The 15219-nt window shown below is 34.8% G+C and overlaps 1 protein-coding gene across 1 annotated transcript in view; it reads left to right on the top strand.

The window, feature by feature from the left end:
- Positions 1–15219, top strand: part of LOC117115457 (dynein beta chain, ciliary-like) — a gene marked incomplete in the record, with an annotated part of 50383 nt that overhangs the window by 19477 nt on the left and 15687 nt on the right. The window contains 19 exon segments of the mRNA XM_033259274.1: positions 767–1059; positions 2096–2252; positions 2432–2536; positions 3030–3187; positions 3359–3497; positions 3780–4145; positions 5096–5228; positions 5715–5842; positions 7524–7672; positions 8198–8331; positions 8442–8764; positions 9146–9350; positions 9802–9902; positions 10290–10697; positions 11342–11503; positions 12464–12657; positions 13470–13632; positions 14245–14511; positions 15057–15218. Of these exon segments, the coding sequence (XP_033115165.1) occupies positions 767–1059; positions 2096–2252; positions 2432–2536; positions 3030–3187; positions 3359–3497; positions 3780–4145; positions 5096–5228; positions 5715–5842; positions 7524–7672; positions 8198–8331; positions 8442–8764; positions 9146–9350; positions 9802–9902; positions 10290–10697; positions 11342–11503; positions 12464–12657; positions 13470–13632; positions 14245–14511; positions 15057–15218 (3747 nt within the window).

Genomic DNA, 15219 nt, shown 5'->3' with positions numbered 1-15219 from the left:
GATGATAATAATGATAAAAATTTATAGTAGTAGTAGTAATAATGATAAATGATAATAATTTTATTAAATATTAAGGTGATAATACAATTAAACAATAATAATTTGTTGTATCTAAATATGTTAGTTTTTGTTTGTCTAAAACACATTCCAATGCAATTTTTGTTTGTATATAAATATTAATTCTAAATTGTATGTAAGTTTATATTAAAGATGTATTGTCCCATGCTAAATACCAAAAAAATCATAAAAATATTTTTTGAAATTAACTTACCTTTTTTGAAGTAACATAAAAGTTATCAACTTTAACATAGAAATTAGCGTATTTAAAAAATGTCTACCCATCAGTTTACAGCGATAAAAATGATAGGAACACTTTCATTCACTGGAAGTGTTTTATTATTTTTATTATAATTTTTTGGCTTAAAAATCAGGGTACACATTTTTTAAATTCAATAATTTTTATGCACAAGTTAATAGTTTGTATGCTATTGCAATATGAGCAAGTTTATTTCAAAATTATTTTTTGTGATTTTTTGACATTAGCAAGGGACAATACATCTTTAATGAAGATTTTATTGTATGTTAAACCCTGTCCACACTAGAAAATAATAATAATATACACATGTGACATGTCTAATGTCACATCAAAACCATATATAGGAACATCATGACTATATATGGGCATACAGTACAACAGTTTCTTGATTAAGCTTAAATAATCTCGAGAGTGACATAATTACTGTGAACCTTATGTTTTCATTTATAGGTAACACAACTGAACACATTGATCACAATGTTGATCGGAAATCTGAACTCGGGCGATCGTCAAAAAATCATGACCATCTGCACCATCGACGTGCACGCTCGCGACGTAGTCGCCAAGCTGATCGCCATGAAGATCGACAGTGCCCAGGCCTTCCAGTGGCTTAGTCAACTGCGCCATCGCTGGGATGATGAAAAGAAGCAGTGCTATGCTAACATCTGTGACGCCCAGTTCAGATACTCCTACGAGTACCTAGGAAACACTGCCAGGCTTGTGATTACTCCATTAACAGATAGGTAAGTTTGTGCTTTAAAGTGTGCCTCTCCAGCGCCAAACAGAGGGGAGGGGGGCCAAAAAAGCCTTCACGGAAACTCATAATGCCTCCAATTGCTAGTTGTTTTTGGTACGCTTTTTCCCAGCCTTGGATTTGTTACACATTTTTAAAAATTCTTGTCAATATTTACAGAATGCACTGATAGTTTTTCTGTACTGAACTTACCTAAAACTTTTGTATATGAAAGTAGGTGGAGCAGTGGTAGTTTGGTAGACGTATGCAATAAAACACTGGAGGCACAACTTTTTGTTACACAAGCTTGTGCCAGCAGTCCATTCCGGCTTCATCAGGTGCAGACAAAAATTAAAACTAAAACTTTTGGAACCATTTGTCCCAGTGCATTGCATGAGAATGTCCAACACCAAGCCAACTTCCTTATTCCCTTTTTGCCCATGTGCGAAATCTCACCAGCAAAGGTGCAGCAAGTTTGCCAGTCACCTCTGGCACATAATCCGAAGTTTGTTTCTCCTTCTAAAGTCAACTAATTATTTATTTATTTATTTATTTATTTGTATCGGTGGTACTCACAGTCAGTGATGTGGTCTTACAAAATACACAAAAGAAAAAGGAGAAAAGAATTTTAACATTAACAATCAATACTTAACTAAATACTTATTATTAAGTATTATTAAATTCTTATTATTCTTAAGAAAAGCACTAAAACTCCAATGGAACAGTTTTAACAAAATGAGCCAAAGGAGATCAAAAGGAGTTGTAATTTCTCATCTGTATTCGAAGTTATAAAAATTGTCTATGTTTGAGGATCATTACAGAGAGAAAGGTCTTCTTTAAGGATCATCAGCTCTTCCTTTCCGGAAACTATCAAGAGCTTTACAATTAAACAAAAAGTGTTTAACATCTTCGACCTCACCGTTTTTACACAGCGTGCAAAGACCTGTGTTAATTAACGTATGTGATTGGACGAGAATTAAACGTTCAAAATTATAAATACTTACTTTTAACTGAAATTATGACAAGTAATGTTCGTTAAATTTTAGGTGCTACATAACCTTAACCCAGTCTCTCCATTTGACAATGAGCGGTGCTCCAGCGGGGCCAGCAGGAACCGGAAAGACTGAAACGACTAAAGATTTAGGACGTGCTCTCGGCATCATGGTCTATGTATTCAACTGCTCAGAACAGATGGACTACAAGGTATTGAAATCTTCATTTACAGATGTTTAGAGGAAAGGGCGAGTGATTGATTATTAGTGTATTTATTTTTTATTCTGTTATTTATATTTTCATTCATGTAAAAAGATATTTAGTTTAGTTTATTCCAACATCGATTGATGTATTCTTCTTAACATTTGGCTTTTGTTTTCTTACTTCAGTCTTGTGGTAACATTTACAAGGGTTTGTCACAAACTGGTGCATGGGGTTGCTTTGATGAGTTCAACAGAATATCTGTAGAGGTACTCTCGGTTGTAGCTGTCCAGGTAGGCTATTCGAGGTTATGCTCAACACAGCATATTATTATTACCTACGTATTTATTCTTGAAAAGAACTTTACTGCCATTGTCTATTAAAAAGACAGGGTTTGTTTTCTTATCAAGTGCATACATTGAGCTACAGTATGTTTGTTGGTTTAGGCCCTTCTAAAACTTGGTGATACGATTTCCGTGCATGGTGAAAAGATTGGTAGGAACAGGGTCTCAACATGAAAGATCCTTTCTTGTCCTCAAATTCAGAGTGTACCATATTAAATATTATTAGCTTCAAATGCTACTCAATCGCCATTTAATCCTTACACTTTGACATGAAAATTAATGTTGTCAAACCATACGATGATAAAATGGGCGCCTTTGAGGTAATTCTTTAAAGTTGATATTGCGATAGTAATGGTTTGGGTGGGACTGCTGTTGTGCAGTTTTGAATTGTTTAAAATGATGAAAGGAGTGGAAACATTTGTTTCTGTTTGTTTTTTTGTAGGTTAAATGTGTCCAGGATGCTATTCGTGACAAAAAGAAACGCTTCAACTTCATGGGCGTGGAGATCAACTTGGTTCCCACCGTCGGAATCTTCATCACCATGAATCCAGGTTATGCTGGCAGAACTGAACTTCCAGAGAATCTTAAGGCCTTATTCAGGTACAAGCTACAGTCTGTAGTCTAATCTACAGTTAATAAAATAATATCAATATTAACAATTTTTGATTCAAATATCATTCATGTTAACAGTAGCACTAGTCATGTAGCAAAGAACAAATGGACATTGTTTGAAACACTTGTATGAATTATTTTTATTGTTTGATTTTTCAGACCTTGTGCTATGGTTGTGCCAGATTTCGAATTGATCTGTGAAATTATGTTGGTGGCTGAAGGGTTCTTGGACGCAAGACTTTTGGCTAGGAAATTCATTACTCTCTACACCCTCTGCAAAGAGTTGTTATCCAAACAGGTTAGCACTGCTCTTTGATATCATAATAGTAGAGAATACTGGTAATGTTAGGTATCAGTGACGTATGATACAACCAGCAAAGGAATAATAATGGTGTGTTTAGGTTTGTGATTATGCAATAGCAGATCGTGATTCCATTATAACCAGTGTTCATTGCAGTATGCCAAGCATGCTAGCTACATCAAATAAGATGACATATACGTGTCTGTTAGCTTATGCCTGTAAAACCAGATAAAAAATTTTCAATTATTATTATATCTGGCAACTTTCCCTTTTTTTTAGGATCATTACGATTGGGGATTACGTGCCATCAAATCTGTACTGGTCGTCGCAGGTTCCCTGAAAAGAAGCGACAAGGACCGTCCCGAAGACCAAGTACTGATGAGGGCGCTGCGTGATTTCAACATACCAAAGATTGTGACCGACGACATGCCCGTTTTCATGGGATTAATCGGTGACCTGTTCCCCTCGCTGGACGTGCCACGTAAACGTGATCTGAACTTTGAGAAGGTCGTAAAGCAGTCAACCATTGATCTGAAATTACAAGCAGAAGACAACTTTGTGTTGAAAGTGGTACAACTGGAAGAGTTGCTCGCTGTCAGGCATTCGGTGTTCGTCATCGGTAACGCAGGAACAGGCAAAACACAGGTAAATGACCGCAAATGTACAGTATAAGGCAAATCTAATGTTATTGTTGTCTTGATTTATTAGGGAATTTATGCAACACAAGACAGGAATCAGTAGGTGATGGCGCTTCATATGGGGTTTGCCAATGCCAAAATCAGCATTGGTAACTAAGACAAGAAAATTGACTTTTTGATATATTCATATTCTTTACATTATTCTTTAAAATGTATTACAGCTTCTCTGTACTAAAGTATACGATACTGGCACATTCTTATGCTCATTACTCCGTTTATCAAGTAGGGACTACCCTAGCTTCGGCATGCCAGTGCTCATATAGTGTAGTGATGATGATAATGATATGATAATGATTAATATTAAGATATTGATTATGATAGTATAGTGTAATATTAATAATCATCAAATGTTTGCAATACTCTGAATATGGATGCTAATTATTTTTTTCCAAATCTTATATTATTTCTTGTATAACCTGTGTTAACAACTGTTATACTTATGTGCTCAGAATACGATACACAAAGCATATAAATTATAATCCTTATCTACTTTAATAATGATAACAGTATAATTCATAAGAACAACATTAAAAATCAAAATCAGATCTTTCCATTTATATTGCGCCATTCCAACAATCGTTGCTCGTGGCGCAGTGGACTAGATGTTGCACTTTTTAATAACTTTCTCCTCCCCTGAGGGTCGACAAGAATAATAATAATAATAATAATTAATAATAATAATAATTATAATAATAATATGCGCACTAAGTCGGACTTAAGGGGGAATATATTTTGTATTATATTCCCCCTTAACGTCATTTTTTTTAATTGTTTTCTAATTTCTCCATTGTCTAAGTTCCCCTTAAGGTAGGTTTTAGTAACAATAATAATAATAATAATAATAATAAAAATAATAATAATAATAATAATAATGACTTGATTATCCTTGATTGATAGGTGTTGAAAGTACTGAACAAGACATATTCCAACATGAAGCGCAAGCCGGTGTTAATTGATCTCAATCCAAAAGCTGTCACCAATGATGAGTTATTTGGTATCATCAACCCAGCCACCAGAGAATGGAAAGATGGTGAGATAATTAATCTACTTATCTATTTTGTAAATACTTACCTGAATGAACCGATATATGCCAATATCCTTTTAGGAACTTAATCAAAGCTAATGGAATCGTCCGACCCATAAAAATGTTATGTAACATTCAGACGATTCCATTATTTTCAAGGTAAGTTCCAAAAAGTAAATCGGCATACATTGGCTCATCCAGGTAAGTATCTCACTGATCATAGACAACATCACTTCTGATTTGTGTGATTTTTGGTCTTCCCAATGAGAAGTAAAAAGCAATCCAAAGACATAATATCTCTCAAATCCTTTCTTGCTCAGACCATGGTCCTCAACTGATGTCAAATTATCTTGCCATCTCCCCTTCCCCATCCAAACATTCCTTTTGCCTCTCATTTCCCCATTTCTTCTACTGATTTCTTTTCATTTAGGTGCAACAATAATTTCTAATTTGAAGCGTGTAGATCAATCATTATCTTGTCTGTACTTTTAGGCTTGTTCTCTAACATCATGCGGGACATGAGCAACATCTCGCACGACGGACCCAAGTGGATCGTACTGGATGGTGACATTGATCCCATGTGGATTGAGTCCCTCAACACTGTCATGGATGACAACAAGGTATGGAGAAATGGGAGGAGTATGGCTCTGTCCACCCTGTTATGTATTTTATGGGGGAAAATCACATAGTTGTGTATAGAACATTATGGCGCTTGGTTCGTATAGAATGATGATGATCAGGGGCGGATCCAGGATTTGAAGGAGGGTGGGGAGTTCAAAATGTGTCCCAGGAAAATTTTTACTCTTCCTATGCGGCTGGAAGTGAGCTTTCCCGAGTTCTGAGGTGTCTTTTAATGACTTTTAAGCCTCAAATTATTAATTGTTTTTTTTCTTTTTTTAGGTGGCCTGAGCTTAAGTGTCTCCGGACCTATACAGGCCTCCATTCATTTATCAATCAAAAAACAAAATTTTCTTTTTTCGCTTGTGAAATGTAAATAATTGATTGATAATGATGAATAAACAGAATAAACAGTAAAACAGTAAGTTCTTTAAAATTCAAGGGTTCCCCCTCTTGAAAAAAGTCGGGTAACTTCATCTCATTCTTATTACAGAAGAGTTATGTTTCGACGTCCAACGAAAAAATTAATTTTATTTAATTGAAGGCTAGTTAAGCTTAAAACCTTGCCAACTTAGGCCTAGGTAAGTTAGCATGCCTTTTGTAGGCCAGGACCCAGTAGTATTTTTTTTATGTTTCTTCATGGGGAGGGGAACCCCCATATCTCAACTCTAATTGTTAATGATTTATTTCTTTTTATTCTAAAGCACTTGAAATATTATAACATGAACTATACAAAAACACTATATATCCTGTCTCTTATACACATCTAGATGTGTATAAGAGACAGGTACAACCCCATACTCTAATCCGTCAGCACATGGATTACAGACATTGGTACGACAGAGTCAAGCTAAGTCTGAAAGAGATACACAACTGTCAGTACATCTCCTGCATGAACCCGACATCTGGTAGCTGTCTCTTATACACATCTAGATGTGTATAAGAGACAGCCTCAACACTGTCATGGATGACAACAAGGTATGGAGAAATGGGAGGAGTATGGCTCTGTCCACCCTGTTATGTATTTTATGGGGGAAAATCACATAGTTGTGTATAGAACATTATGGTGCTTGGTTCGTATAGAATGATGATGATCAGGGGCGGATCCAGGATTTGAAGGAGGGTGGGGGTGGGGAGTTCAAAATGTGTCCCAGGAAAATTTTTTACTCTTCCTATGCGGCTGGAAGTGAGCATTCCCGAGTTCTGAGGTGTCTTTTAATGACTTTTAAGTTCTTTAAAATTCAAGGTTTCCCCCCTCTTGAAAAAAGTCGGGTAACTTCATCTCATTCTTATTACAGAAGAGTTATGTTTCGACGTCCAACGAAAAAATTAATTTTATTTATTTGAAGGCTAGTTAAGCTTAAAGCCTTTGTCCGATCTGCCAACTTAGGCCTAGGTAGGTTAGCATGCCTTTTGTAGGCCAGGACCCAGTAGTATTTTTTTTTGTTTCTTCATGGGGAAGGGAACCCCTGAATCCCCAATAATGATGATGTCAACAGTGAAAGTGACTTCAATCTGTCATTTTTTTTTATTGGAATCATGATTTTCTGTCATTGCAGTGACTTCCTGATGTAATTACATTTCTCTTTTTTTAAGTTATCTTTTTTTTATTTTGATGGGAGTAAATTATGCGTTCCTAAATTGTATTGATTTATGACTTTGTTTATCTGGTTCTTTATACAGGTGCTGACATTGGCTAGCAATGAACGTATTCCACTAACACCAAGTATGCGTCTTCTATTTGAGATCAGTCACCTGAAGACCGCCACCCCGGCCACTGTGTCTAGAGCTGGTATTCTGTATATCAATGCTTCTGATTTGGGCTGGAATCCGTAAGTTTCTCTGTAGGATAAATAATTACTTCCATTATCAGTGGACTTCCTCATTTGTCAGTCAAGTCATATTTGACCAATAGGAACTTGCTATTCACTCAGTATGAACAAACACATGTTTATCGAAAAATTTAGCTTGTGAAACATTGCAGGCGCAAAACGGTAGATCCAAAGCTGCGATAGATTGAGAGCAAACAGTTTTAGTAATCTTTATCATATTTTTTTTAGAAATGGCCACTACATAGGTATTAATGTTATTATTCAATAATAATTATATTATTATTATTCAATAATAATTATATTATTCTATACTAAGCCAGGGACTGCCAACCTAAGTTGATGTGCCACTGTGGTAGCCACATTAAACAGTTCTAATTTCTAATATCTTGCATTTACAAGACAGAACTATTTCATATCATAGATGTATCATTTAATATTTGACCTCACTGACTTATTTAAATAATAATTATTAATAATTTTAAAATAACTTTATTAACTCTAAATTATTTTGTTGAATTTTTTCAGGGTTGTTACCAGCTGGATTGACACACGTGAAGTGCAGTCTGAAAGAGCGAACCTAACCATCCTTTTTGATAAGTACCTGCCACCAATCCTGGAGACACTCAGGGTACGATTCAAGAAAATCATTCCCATTCCAGGTAACTATTAACCTCACCAATAGGCTCCAGACATTTGATTTGTAAAAGTAACCACTAAGATACAACTTGATAGAATATTTCAAAATATTATGCATTTTTTTTCTTTTCAGAGCAAAGCATGGTGCAGATGCTGTGTTACCTACTCGAATGCCTCCTAACACCTGAAAACACCCCACCAGACTGTCCGAAAGAACTGTACGAATTGTACTTTGTGTTTGCCTCCATCTGGGCCTTTGGTGGCGCTATGTTCCAGGATCAGCTCGTGGACTATCGTGTGGAGTTCAGCAAATGGTGGATAACAGAATTCAAGACCATCAAATTCCCCAGCCAAGGCACCGTCTTTGATTACTACATTGATCAGGAGTCCAAGAAGTTCCTGCATTGGTCTGAAAGGGTTCCTAAGTTTGAGCTTGACCCAGAGATGCCTCTTCAGGTGAGAAGAATGTTTGAAGTTTATTGAAAATACATTCATTCCTCTGTTGAAATCTGTATACAAAAGCTCTTACTTTTTATTTAATGTGTTTTACTTGGTATTCTATATACTGTAGTTAAGTTTATATTATTGTTGTTGGTTATTTATATTGAAGCGCTTAGAAGCTGTGTTTTACCATGAAGCACTATATAAAAAGACTTGTGTCATTATTATTTTTTTTAGTGTTTTTTATTACTGTTTATTTTAATAACTTATTACAATTATCTTCATTTTTCTTATTAGCAGTCAATAATGTAGATAAAAAATCTATTACTTTTTATATATAGTCTTTGTATCCATATTTTGCCCTGACAAATTTGTTAACTAATCGTGTTTCTCTAGGCTGTCCTGGTACACACCGCAGAAACGACTCGTATCCGTTTCTTTGTGGATCTACTGATGGCCAACGGTCGCCCAGTGATGCTTGTAGGAAATGCAGGTCTCGGCAAGAGTGTGCTCGTTGGCGACAAACTGAACTCTTTGTCTGAAGATTACATGGTTGCAAATGTACCTTTCAACTACTATACAACTTCAGATATGTTGCAACGTAAGTTGAATTTATAGTGAAGTAGTGTTCTTCTCAGGTACCATGACACTTAGCAGGGGTGGATCCAGCGAAAAAATTTGGGAGGGGCGATGCAGCATGCGAAGCATCAAACCGGGGATGGGGGTGCTGTGGCAAAATTAATTGTAAAATAAAATTAATACAACTACTCAAATTACAACTTTTATAGAGGTATCATTCAGTGCTGTCAATACCATTTTCTTTTTTCCCTCCCCTCTTCCTTCTTTACTTTTTCTCCCTTCTCCCATCTGGATCCACCCCGGCTTTTTGCATCCCTGTGACATTTGACTCTTACGTTTGAAGGTCACCATGATTGTGTATAAATTACTATGAGGATGGTAAATAGAAGAGGAAGGTAGGTACAATATATGCTCATGTTGTAGGTGGTTGAGATTTTAAGTAATTTTTTTGTTTTTGTTTTTTTGTTTTACAGGTGTGCTGGAAAAACCACTGGAGAAGAAGGCTGGTCGTAACTATGGTCCACCAGGAACTAAGACACTTGTCTATTTCATTGATGACATGAATATGCCAGAGGTAAGTTGTGTCAAAATTTTTATTCACATATTCATCTCATTGTATTTTCATCAATATCGCTTACCCAGTCAGTAAGCCCTCCCCCACCATCCCCAAAATGTTTGTAAATTGAAGAAAAATGGAATGAAATGAAAATGTACATTAAATTTGAAGTCCAAGATTGCCATAGACATAACATTTCAGAAATCAGCCCCAACCATGGTGGGCTGAGATGTCTGGACCCTCCGTCTATAAAAATACCTTTCTTGGGCCCTCTATTTTGAATTCCTTGATTTTCTATTGGTTACCAGTGCTGTGTAGATAAACCTTCTCTTATGGTATTTGTTACTTGAGAAGTAACAATCTAGAAACAAAAATCACCAAATTTTTATTGATTTATCAAAACAGGTTGACACGTATGGCACAGTACAACCCCATACTCTAATCCGTCAGCACATGGATTACAGACATTGGTACGACAGAGTCAAGCTAAGTCTGAAAGAGATACACAACTGTCAGTACATCTCCTGCATGAACCCGACATCTGGTAGCTTCACCATCAACTCTAGACTTCAGCGTCACTTCTGTGTGTTTGCCCTGAGTTTCCCCGGTCAAGATGCTTTAACCACCATCTACAACAGCATCTTCAGCCAACATCTGCAAATCGTCGGCTGTACCAACAACATCCAGAAAATGAGTTTAACTGTTGTGACGGCGGCACTGGACTTGCACAAGAAAGTCACCAGTTCATTCCTGCCAACTGCCATCAAGTTCCATTACATCTTTAATTTGAGAGATCTCTCCAACATCTTCCAGGTAACTATCCATCATTTTTTTAAGCTCTGTCCGCACTATAAAATTTTATGAGACAAATTTGTGTGATGTGCCCATATATGGGCATGATGATATATTACACCCAAATATGGGCATGTCACATTTTATTGTCCCATAGGTAAGTTGGAAGTGTGGACATAGCTCTAACATTTTTATTTCAGGTCCTTCTACCTCATCCCAAAGTCTACTCTGTCTGGGTTATGTTATGATATATACCATATTTGTTTGAATAAATGCCCCGCTTTAAATAAACACCCCCCTCCCTCCTAGAGCCTAATTTTTTTTTTAAATTCCTCCCCCGAATCACCCGGACTCCAGTAGAATTACACTTACAATAAGTCTTAAATAGATCACACAGTGACACATTTTGTTTTGACGGTAATTATTTGTTGTACCTGTAGTTTCACATTTACAGTGAAATAGAGGGGCATTTATTTGAGTATATACGTATCCATTTTATATCAAAGGAAATAAATGCCTACCTTGAATAAATTCCCCCTCAAAAACCCTTCTCAACAATAAATGCCCTAGGGTGTTTATTCAAATAAATACGGTAATAATAATGATTAATAATATGCAGTATCTTATAGGCCTCAGTAAATGATATAATTGTGTTATTCTTTTAGGGGTTGCTGTACTCTAGTCCCGAGTGCCTGAAGACACCCAGTGATCTAGTTCGGCTTTGGATGCATGAATCCGATCGAGTCTACGGTGACAAGTTCATCGATGAAAAAGACATTGAAACATTCCAAAAAGTTTTGGTAGATTTTGGCAAAAAATATTTTGAGGTTAGTTACCTATCAGTTACCATAATTGTATTTGTGTTAATATTGTATAATGTTTATGGATGTAGTGTTCTAATGGTTGATACATTGAATTACATTGAATTTGATTCTATCTTTTAGTGTATCACATCCAATCACAAGTAAGAAACTCAGGATGTTTTAATTTTTAACAAAGAAGGCATGATTAATATTAGCTCACAATGGATCACCATGTGACAACCTATATATCTCAACTCTAATTGTTAATGATTTATTTCTTTTTATTCTAAAGCACTTGAAATATTATAACATGAACTATACAAAAACACTATATATCATTGTACTGTTATTTTTATTAATTTTTTTTATATTGTTATTTCTTTTATTCTTAAGTTATTTCTATTATAAATATTTTGATTACCCTTGAACAGGGGTTTAGCCAGAAAAACGAAATAGGCCGTCCAAATATGCTTTAGTTTAATGCAACATTTGATAGATTCAAAGAATATAAAGAATTTGCTAAAGGTAGACCAGGGCAAACTAGGCTAGGCGAGCTGAGTATACCAAGCTGTCGCGGTAAAATTGGTCGTCCTAAATACTTTTTGGCCGTCCAAAAGACAGCTGGACGGCTCGCTGGCTAAGCCCTTACCCTTGAAATGCCAGAAGTTGATATTAATTTTTTTATAATGAAATTGCACTGTTATTTTTATATTTGATATTGTTATTACTTTTATTGTCATCCATTGCTATTATAAATACAGTTGAACTTGCCTAAGTCAAATCCAAAATGCCATTGAAATATTGTTTGACTTAGATAAAATTTGACTTACAGATTGTTAATGGAAAACACAACAATTAGGCATGTAAAATAAGATCGACTTAGAAATTATTCTACTTAGGTTCAGTCAACTTAGGCAAGTTTAACTGTAATTTTATTATATCTAAAATTGCAGTTGATATCAGTTTTTAAAATGTTCTTTTTAGGATGTTGATGAGGATACATTTACTAAAAAGCCCAACATCTTTTGCCATTTTGCCGGTGGCATTGGTGATCCAAAGTACCTCGCCGTTCCTGGCTGGGATGAGCTCAGCAAGATCCTAGTGGAAGCCTTGGACAGTCACAATGAAATCAATGCTGTTATGAACCTGGTGCTCTTTGAAGATGCCATGCAACATGTGTAAGTTAGAGGGCGCTGTTCTATACATTTGATGTCACTTGGTGGAAGGTCTTATGCCCTGTCCAGACTATCGAATGTGACATGCCTAAATATGGTCAACATCATGACCATATATAGGTACATCATGACTATATATGGTCAACATCATGACCATATATAGGTACATCATGACTATATATGGGCATACAACAGTTTTTTTGTCAAAGACAATTTTCTAATCTGGACAGACCTTAAGCCGTAGCAAGATATATATATTTTTTTATTTTATTTTATCTTTTTATTTTTTATTTTTTATATAGTTATACTTAAAAGAGGCCTTCTATTATTATATTTAATTTTCTCTATATAGTATGTTACTTATGTTTTATATAAAGTATAACTTATGTGAGTTTCATTTATAAATTAATGTGATTATGGAAATAAAAGGCTTGGCAAAGAAAAAAAAGGATATATTTTCCAATTACTTTCAGGATATAGGCTTTCTTGTAATATCTTTAGTAAAAGTTTAATAGTTTGGTTTATATTTTTGCATGACAACATACAAATTGAATACTTTACAAAGCTAGACTGTGCTAATATATGAATTGAATATGAAGCTTAAAGAATGGAATATTCATTTAACAAATAAATAATGAGAATTTAACGATGGTGAATTTGAATTTTGAAGATTGAGAACTTGGTATCAAAATATTATATAATAATCAATCGTATAAAAATTAAAAATATACAATAATAATTGGGTTAGAAATGTTATTACAACTATGATTTGGTTCTGTACTCTTTATATCTTTTTCTTTTTCCACCTTGTTTAGTTGCCGCATCAACCGTATATTGGAGTCGCCACGAGGCAATGCTTTATTAGTAGGTGTTGGTGGAAGCGGTAAGCAGAGTTTAGCCCGTCTTGCGGCTTACATAAGCAGTTTAGACGTTTTCCAGATTACACTCAAAAAGGGCTATGCAATACCTGATCTAAAGGTAATTATAATTGTGATAATTTACTTAGTTTTTCTGTATTTTTTCTTAGTTTTTGTATTTTTGTTATCACATCTTACTTGTATGTGTTCATTTTTATATACAAACATTGTTGTAGAGCATTCGGGTGGAGCTGTAGCCTGGTGGTTAAAATTCAATCAATTAATTATTTAATCAGTCAATTAATCAACCTGTCTTTTATTATTTTGTATTCATAAAATCAGTCAAGCAAATTTCTTATTCTTTCATTGATGAATATTTATTCACAGTTTTAATCTTTACATTGATATATTTGTATATTATATTAGTCTAAAATGTGGCTTCTGCCAAAAAAAAAAAAAAAAAAAAACAATATTGTAGTTACATTGACTGTTTTTTTGTTTGTAGTTACATTATTATATTAATGATGATATTGTTGAATTTTCAATCCTGAATGATTTTGATCACTGTTAGTAATTTTAGTATGAAGATTTTGGTTGATTATTCTTAGAATATAAAAGAAAACAGTTAATAAGTTAAATTTATGAACTTGCTAAATGTTTAATTCTGCACATGTATAAATCATGAATTCAAAAAGAATTTCCTGGTAATTATTTTTTTGATGGTCATTTTTAGGTGGACTTGGCCGCCCAGTGCCTGAAAGCTGGTCTCAAAGGTGTCGGTACCATGTTTCTGATGACAGATGCCCAGGTTGCTGATGAGATCTTTCTGGTGTTGATCAATGATCTCTTAGCATCTGGTGAAATTCCAGACCTGTTTCCAGATGATGAGGTGGAGAACATCATTGGTGGTGTCAGGAATGAGGTCAAGTCAACTGGTCTACAGGATACAAGAGAGAACTGCTGGAGGTTCTTCATAGAAAGACTTCGAAGACAATTAAAGGTAATAGAAGCATGTGACATGCCTAAATATTGTCGTGATGACATCACATCATGACCATATATAGCCACATCATGACTATATATGGGCATACAACAGTTTTTTGACAAAGAAAATTGGATAATCTGGACAGAGCTTACGAAAAAAGTCATCAAAATGGAATGATATTTATATTTAATACAAAGTTGATCTTCAAAGATATTGCATAAATTTTACTGAATGTGGACAACAAATTATCTTCGGAGATTGAAATATTACTACTTTATAATAAAAATAATGAAAGACTAAAGATGTAAAATGACCTAACAATTGCCCTCCGCTGTTTGTCACAGAATAATTAATACAGCAAATGAAATTTGCTTTCCCGGTACAATAAAAAAAACAAAATACTAATAATATATTCTACAGAATAATAATAGAATAGGCTACACAGAAATTATAAAAAATAAATAGAGCAAAAAAAAAACCAAAAAAAATGCTAAACAAATTTATCGTTCGACTTTTTTAAATTTTGTATTTCATTTTTCTCGCATCTTCTCTCGCATTAGGTTGTGTTGTGCTTTTCACCCGTTGGTAACACTCTGCGCGTCAGAAGTCGTAAGTTCCCTGCCGTTGTCAACTGCACATGTATCGATTGGTTCCATGAATGGCCACAAGAAGCTCTGGTCTCTGTCAGTAAGAGGTTCCTTGAAGAAGTCGAGCTGCTACCAG

This window comes from Anneissia japonica, unplaced genomic scaffold (genome assembly GCF_011630105.1).
Source record: "Anneissia japonica isolate Jap-2015-1 unplaced genomic scaffold, ASM1163010v1 scaffold287704_len1198815_cov201, whole genome shotgun sequence".
Taxonomy (NCBI): Eukaryota; Metazoa; Echinodermata; class Crinoidea; order Comatulida; family Comatulidae; genus Anneissia; species Anneissia japonica.
The sequence above is the reverse complement of the archived record's forward strand: the minus strand, read 5'-3'. Positions and strand labels throughout refer to the sequence as shown.